This window comes from Triticum aestivum, chromosome 3D, assembly GCF_018294505.1.
Source record: "Triticum aestivum cultivar Chinese Spring chromosome 3D, IWGSC CS RefSeq v2.1, whole genome shotgun sequence".
Lineage (NCBI taxonomy): Eukaryota > Viridiplantae > Streptophyta > Magnoliopsida > Poales > Poaceae > Triticum > Triticum aestivum.
The window spans coordinates 490,462,907-490,471,217 of NC_057802.1; the positions used below are offsets into that span (position 1 = coordinate 490,462,907).

At 53.7% G+C, this 8,311-nt stretch overlaps 1 protein-coding gene across 1 annotated transcript; it reads left to right on the plus strand.

The window, feature by feature from the left end:
• The first annotated feature begins 639 nt into the window (after positions 1-639).
• LOC123075056 (cytochrome P450 81Q32-like) lies at positions 640-2,448 on the plus strand. Its single transcript, XM_044497741.1, has 2 exons — positions 640-1,630; positions 1,717-2,448. Exons 1-2 carry the CDS (start codon positions 662-664, stop codon positions 2,344-2,346), a joined length of 1,599 nt encoding a protein of 532 aa, XP_044353676.1. The 5' UTR covers positions 640-661; the 3' UTR covers positions 2,347-2,448.
• The last annotated feature ends 5,863 nt before the right edge of the window (positions 2,449-8,311 follow it).

Here is an 8,311-nt window from a genome sequence, read left to right on the forward strand (position 1 = left end):
AATTTTTTATTTCTTTGCTTTCGAGACCTGAGGTTTGCACTGTACACCTAATTTCACTTCATGTAGTTTTTCCCATTCCTTTGCTTTGCTCTCCTCCAGTCCGAACACAACCTGAACTTGAAAATTTGTGTGCACCTGCTAAACTAGCTAGGACGGAGGGAGTAGTGTTTGCAAGAACAATTTAATTATGGGTAGGCATCCTAATAGCTAATATGAACAATTTAATTGGCCCCCCACTTTTCTCTCCACGCTCTGCCAAAGCAAACGTGATCGAACACAAGTACTCATCAAAAACTACTATGTAGTAGCCATCAACATGACTCATCAATAAAATGTAGTACCTATAGTCCTAAACTATGTAGTAATCATCAATAAAACACCAATATAACAATGAACAACTTGATCAATCAAATATTTTTTACAAGTCACCACCTAATTCAACATATACAACACCTAATGATTGTACCTTTTTTCTAAAGTCCTAATTAAACTAGACCTGAACTAGTGAAGTCCTAGATCCTAACAAAAAGGAAAGTACAAGTCCTAGATAATTAAATGCCAACAGTACAAAGTACATTGCTGAAAGATGCCAGATCGTGGATTATAAGTTAGTAAGTTATAACCAAAGGTAGCTAGAGCTAAACTGAGAGCTTAATTGGAGATGGAATTGGGAGCTTACTACAGCATGGTAATGAGCAATTTGATGCTTGTGCTAACTGTGTCCATGGTGTCTGCTACTTACCTCTTGATGAGGAAGATGAGAGGCAAGAAGAGGCTGCCACCTGGGCCAGGCTTGGCCCTCCCGCTGGTGGGCCACCTCCACCTGCTCCGCGAGAAGCCGCTCCACGTCACGCTCGCCGGCCTCGCCGCGCGCCACGGCCCCGTCCTCTCCCTCCGCCTTGGCCGCCGCGACGCCGTCGTCGTCACCTCGCTGCGTCTGGCCAAGGAGTGCTTCTCCACCGAGCTGGACGTCAACTTCGCCAACCGCCCGCGGTTCCCCTCCGCGCGGGAGGTCTCGTTCGGCTACACGGGGCTGTCGGCCGCCAGCTACGGCCCGCACTGGCGCTCCATGCGCCGCATCGCCACCGTGCACCTCCTCTCCGCGCGCCGCGTCGACCTCATGTCCGACGCCACCATCGCCGGCGAGACCGGCGCCATGGTGCGACGCCTTGCGCGCGCCGCAGCTGCGGCCAGCGGCGGCGTCACCAGGGTCGAGCTGAAGCGGAATCTGTTCGAGCTCTCGCACGGCGTCCTCATGGAGGCCATCGCGGGAGCCAAGGGCACGCGTGATGGCTCCGACGCTGACATGTCTAAAGAGGCGCACGAGTTCAAGAAAGTGGTGGACGAGATCGTGCCGCTGCTTGGCATGGCGAACCTGCACGACCACCTGCCAGGACCCCTGCGATGGCTCGACTTCGGCGGCGTGCGCCGGAGACTCACTGAGCTGGTGAACCGGAGGAACGCGCTGATGCACGGTCTGATCGATGCAGAGAGGCAACGGCGGCCGCAGGAGGACCACGCCACCGACGAGCTGCTGCCGGAGTCGAAGAGCATGATAGGCGTGATGCTCTCGCTGCAGGAGTCCGATCCGCAGCAGTACACGGACACTTTCATCGCCGCTCTAGTCACCGTGAGTACTCCTCCTCCTACTGGTTCGTCTTGCACATTCACAACCAAAATGCATATATCCACGCTCCTCTGCTCTGCTCTGTGAAGAACCTCTTCGGCGGCGGCACGGTGACCACGTCGGCGACCATGGAATGGGCCATGTCGCTCCTGCTCAACCACCCGGACGCGCTGCAGAAGGCGCGAGAGGAGGTGAGCGCCCGCGTCGGCCACGCCCGCCTCCTCAGCAGGGAGGACCTCCCCCACCTCCCTTACCTCCAGTGCATCATCATCGAGACCCTGCGGCTCTACCCCGCCGCGCCGCTGCTAGCGCCGCACGAGTCGTCCGCCGACTGCAGCCTCCATGGGTACCACGTCCCGGCGGGCACCATGCTTCTCGCCAACGCCTACGCCATCCACCGGGACCCATCCGTCTGGGACGACCCAGAGGAGTTCAGGCCGGAGAGGTTCGACGTCAATGGCGCCGACGGGCAGGGCCAGCAGGGGATGATGATGCTGCCGTTCGGGATGGGGCGGCGGCGGTGCCCCGGGGAGAGCCTTGCGCTGAGAACCATGGGGCTGGTGCTGGGGACCTTGATCCAGTGCTTCGACTGGAGCAGGGTGGCCGGCGCCGAGGTTGACATGACGCAGGCCTCTGCCAAGATCCTGTATAAAGCTGTTCCTTTGGTAGCTCTCTGCAAACCGCACGACAACATGCAGACTATGCTTCACAAGATCTAGCCCATAACATTTTGAGTAATATTCAGTGATTTTGTCTTTTTTACAGAGCGCCACGAATTTTATTTGACCACGAAACTTTGCAAACGCTCGTAACATTTGTTGATGATCATTCCACAAAGTTTCAGAATTTTTTGAAATGTTTTGCTATGTTTTCTTTTTTTGAAAGGATTTGCTATGTTTTCTTGAGAGGGTGTAGCGGGGGTGTAGTGGGGTCTGGGGTGGTGCAGCCACTACTTTCCCTTCATTCATAAGTTTTGCTTTCTTTGAGTCTATAAAATGATGATTCTATTCTCTTAGAGCAAGTAGGTTGAACCGAATCCTCAAGATATTGTAGATATGTAAACGCATCTATCAGCCATTTGATAAGATCTTGACAAGTTCAAGAGCAAAGGCCGGTGTCAAATAAATTCATTCGATGGTGACATCACTGAATCGCTCGGGAGACTTGTTTCACATCATGTAGTAGACATGTCAAGGAATGCCTCCATTGGTAATATTCCGCTCGATGATTTAACTATAATTGCCAGAGCGATCTCCGAACCAACTTGACCAACAAACGAACAAAAGGCTTAAGCAAAGGTGGAACTAAACAATAATTCGGCAGATTCTTTTGACCACTTGGGGTTAAAAAGCTACTCCCTCTGTCTTCGTCACAAGTTTCAAAAAACGTCTTACATTATAAGATGGAGGAAGTATAAATTAAGAAATACTTCCTCCATAAAAAATATAAGAGCGTTTAGATAATTAAAGTAGTGATCTAAACACTCTTATCTTTGTTTGAATATCTGTGATGAACGAAGCAGCATGGAAAAAAAAAGTTGTAGCCCATTTTGAGACAATTAATTAATTATTACTAGAAAACTACCTGCGCAGTGACGAGGGCGAATCAACTCCAATGGCCTTTGCACTATCTTTCCTGACGACATCTCGGTTCAACACCTGGGCTGGCCCTGGTTCCACTTATCAAGGAAACAGCAGCAAGTTGAGCCAGTTGGATTACTACAGGCTATTGGACAGCCACATAGTGTCTCTGCGCCGGCGGACGTTTAGGTGAATCAAAAACTAAACTATTTGTGTGATGTTGTAGATCAAATAAGAAAACGTCTGAGGTATGACTGTTAGCATTCATACCTCACGGTAGTACCAGATAAAATGAGTGAACTGCAGCAGCACGCTTATGCACGAAAAACTAGTACATCTAGCAATCTTGGCCAAATAACATCCGTACACTACAGATAAGATTTCGTAAGCCTAATACACGATCAAACTGTAAACACGAGTTTACAACCACGAGTATAACATAAGAGTCATTTTATAGTGCATCCGGTCGATATGGACCGTCCGTCGGAGCGAATTCGACGGTTCAGATCCGATGTAATACGCTGATGTCACGTGTATTATATCAGACCCCAGGGGCATTTTTGGGAGAAAAATATTTCGAACTGATCAGATTTTCCCTCCCAAATATTTGGAGGGTATTCTCAGTATGAATTTCAGGGCTATTTTCGGTTCGATTTTTATCCCGTTCGCTAGGGTTTTACTCCCTTGCCGCGGCAAGATGTTGTGGCAAGATCCTCACTGGCGGGGAGGGGCCGCGGCAAGATCCCTCGCCGACGGTAGGGTTTTATTCCTGCGATAGGATCTCATCGCGCGTCGCGGCCCCTCCATCCGTCCACCCAAATTCCCTCACGCTCTCGCACCTCCTCTTCACCGACGAACATGAGAGGACGATGACTGCCCTCCCCGCGGCAGCCGCCGGGGAAGATTCGGCCTCATCCCACCTCCCATTCCTCTATGCGGGTGCCTATAGCCACGAGGTGAGTCTCTACCTCTTTCCCACCCCCCACGTGGTTGTTCGCGTCCTCAGATTCACCTCTTCGCCATGGCCGCAACTTGATCTGGCCACGCATCTCGTCCGAAGGCAAGGTGGTTGGGACTCTAGATGAATCATGTTCTCACTGCTAGCGGGGTACCGCGTGACTGGATGAAGCCGGCCGGCCTCTGTCGGTGTATAAAAATAGGGGTCCCTTTTTGCACCCCTTTACTTATGCGCGGGCAGTCGCAGCCCCACGCCCCTGCGGCCACACTTAGCAGGGCAGAGGAGGGAAGCCAAAGGCACAAGACGGGCAAAGCAACGCCAAGACAGAGACACAAAGAGCAAGAGGGCGAGGTGGGCTCCCCCAGCGAGACCCTTGCCGGGGCGGCCTCCGCGGCCCCGACAAGAGCCTTGCCGGGGGCAACTCACCCAACGCTAGCAGAGCGCACCACCCTTGAGCCCAAGGGTTCCAACACCATCAACCACATTAGAACCAAGGCTCGGGAGGCACCTCCATGGTGGCATGCAGATCTTTGTGAAGATCATAAGCACACAAGATCAGATGAGGACCGGAAGACGACGATCCTCGACAAGATCCTTATCGAGGAAATCCACGAGACCCCCGGCAAGGTCCTTGCCGGGGACGACCGCGATGCCATGGCAAGACCCTTGCCGGGGCCCATAACCAGGCCCACGTCTGCCAAGACCCCACCGCCGTTCGCATACAGCGGCCAGCCCAACCAGCTGGGCAGGCACCTGCGTGGCAACGTGCGGCCTCCAAGCCAATTCAGCAAGCACCTACGTGGTGGCATGCAGATCTCCGTGAAGACCCTACCACCACGCCATCTTAGCAGCCTGCCAGGCTAAGTGGCGCTGCATGCCTCGATGGCATGGACGCGTGTCGGAGCAAGGCGGAGCAGCAACGGACGGGACGGGCCTCGTTCCGTACCCAATAAAGCAACGGGACACCTAAGGAGCGCATTGAATGCGCCTTGTCCCGTAATGACAGGCGATAAGCTTGTACACTGTATACCTTTCCACCTCCTGTGTGCCACTGTGGCAACCCCTTTTGTCTATAAAAGGAGGCCCGAGGCGTACTGGAGAAGGATTCAGATTTTGGGACTACGCACGCACCACAGCTAGTTCAAGAGCTCAAGAACACTCAGGTATACACCAAAGCAGGACTAGGGTATTACGCATCCTTGCGGCCCGAACCTAGGTAAACGATCTTTGTGCTGACTATCAGACCTGCTCTTTGCACAACCCCGCACCCGCCAACCGTAGAAGGGATCCCAGTGATTCCATAGGTGTCGTTTCCCCCGACATCTTTGGCGCGCCAGGTAGGGGCGCAGTTGTGGAAATCTGGTCTGGTTAGAGCAGCGGCTTCATCGTGGTCGTCACTCCAAGGAAGAAGAGGACCAAATGGGCGGCGTCATCGGCGGATACAGTGAACGCTCACGCAGCGGCAAAAAAGCTAAGTCATGCAAAATTTTGGCCAATTTCATTAATATAAGTCTGTCCTCCCAGAAAAATCTCGTTCCTTGTACGGGAAACCTACATGCAATGGGACCCTTCTGCTATCGGCAATGCCCTTGTCTCTGTCTCGAGTCCGCTCGACAGTTCATGCGGCCGCGCTGAGAACGGCAAGGTGGCCTACCCGCCAATAGCAGCGGTCTTGTCCTGTTTCGAGTCTGCTCGACAGTTCAAGCGACCGCGCTAGCAGCGACAAGGTGGCTTGCCCGGCAGCAAGCGCCCTTCCGGCAGGGTGCTGAGGATCCGTCCTCAAAGCACCACGCCATGGGTTTACGTGCCGACAGCCTTATCCCAACAAGCGTAGGGTGCAACCATACAAAGAGAGATATAACGGGAAGATAGCATGCATGATACTAAAATATTGCAGAGTTATATTACATCAAATAATCTTTGCGGTTCTAACTTAAGATAAAATCGTCTTGGTCTTGAACTCGCAGTGACGATGAGAAACGGGGTGCCTAGTCCCGGCGCTGACCCTCTATCCTCCGAACTCCGTCGACGCGGCTGATGACGGGCTCGATACGCTCCTCGAGCGCCACAAGGTCCACACCCTCCGGCAAGCTCTCCAGCACGGCGTCGAAGTCGAGGTTGGGGTTCCAGTATGCCACCTTGGTGAGGACCTTGGTCATGGCACCCCGGCATAGCCTTCGGGCCTCATTGGCCAGAGAGGTCGCCCTGTTGGAGCGGAACTGCTCCAGGGCTCCAAGAACACCCTCGAAGAACAGGGTCAGCTTGGCGTTGGGACTCACGTTTGGCTCCGGGGCGTACCTCACGTTTGGCATCCCCATGGCGGCCAGCTTCGTGGTGATCCTGCCAGCGACGTCGGCGAGGCGGCTGATCCAGAGGTTTTCGCCCTTCACATAATCCTCGTGGTTGGCGGCGATATTCCTCCATAGGCAGCGGGCGGGGGAGTTACCGCGGTAAAAACTCCGCCGCTCGCGCGCCCGCGTACCGTTCTGGACCTTGCCCAATAACGCCCTGCGCTTATATGTGGCCCAGGCCCGGGGGCTCCTGTCGGTGTACAAAAATAGGGGTCCCTTTTTGCACCCCTTTACTTATGCGCGGGCAGTCGCAGCCCCACACCCCTGCGGCCACACTTAGCAGGGCAGAGGAGGGAAGCCAAAGGTACAAGACGGGCAAAGCAACGCCAAGACAGAGACACAAAGAGCAAGAGGGCGAGGTGGGCTCCGCCAGCGAGACCCTTGCCAGGGCGGCCTCCGCGGCCCCGGCAAGAGCCTTGCCGGGGGCAACTCGCCCAACGCCACAGAGCGCACCACCCTTGATCTCTTGCCGGGGGCAACTCGCCCAACGCCAGCAGAGCGCACCACCCTTGAGCCCAAGGGTTCCAACACCATCAACCACATTGGAAGCAAGGCTTGGGAGGCACCTCCAAGGTGGCATGGAGATCTTTGTGAAGATCATAAGCACACAAGATAAGTTGAGGACCAGAAGATCCTTGCCGAGGAAATCCACGAGACCCCCGGCAAGGTCCTTGCCGGGGACGACCGTGATGCCATGGCAAGACCCTTGCCGGGGCCCCGGCAAGACCCTTGCCGAGGACACCCGCGGGGCCACAGCCAGGCCCACGTCTGCCAAGACCCCACCGCCATTCCCATACAGCGGCCAGCCCAACCAGCTGGGAAGGCACCTGCGTGGCGACGTGCGGCCTCCAGGCCAATTCAGCAAGCACCTACGTGGTGGCATGCAGATCTTCGTGAAGACCCTACCACCACGCCATCTCAGTAGCCTGCCAGCCTACATGGCGCTGCATGCCTCGATGGCCTGGGCGCGTGTCGGAGCGAGGCAAAGCGGCAACGGACGGGATGGGCCTCGTTCCGTCCCCAATAAAGCAACGAGACACCTAAGGAGCGCATTGAATGCGCCTTGTCCTGTAATGACAGGTGATAAGCTTGTACATTGTATACCTTTCCACCTCCTATGTGCCACTGTGGCAACCCCTTTCGTCTATAAAAGGAGGCCCGAGGCGTACTGGAGAAGGATTCAGATCTTTGGGACTACGCACGCACCACAGCTAGTTCAAGAGCTCAAGAACACTCAGATATACACCAAAGCAGGACTAGGGTATTACGCATCCTTGCGGCCCGAACCTGGGTAAACGATCTTTGTGCTGACTACCAGACCCGCTCTTTGCACAACCCCGCGCCCGCCAACCATAGAAGGGATCCCAGTGATTCCATAGGTGTCGTTTCCCTCGACAGCCTCGACGGCCAGTCCCATTCATCCGACCTCATCCACATCACGGCAAGATCTATGAATGTTCGATTGTTGCATATGTATTCTTGTATATTTCATTCAAGCTCTATTCTTTCAGTTTGGCTGATAGGTCAGACGTTGGATTTGGAGATCAGGAGAGATGAAAATCTATTAATTCTGAAATGTACTATAGACAATTCATAGCCTATGTTGCTCAATATTTATGATGCTCGCTACTGATTGTGCAATTGCTGCAGTGGGATCAACAGACTTGGCATCTGCTTTATAATTTTTTTGATTCACATGGGATATCCACCATTTGAAGTTTAGTGTAAATTCTTATTATGATGTTTTATTAGCCTTGTTAAAGACATAGTAATGATCCTCACATGAAGCAAATAG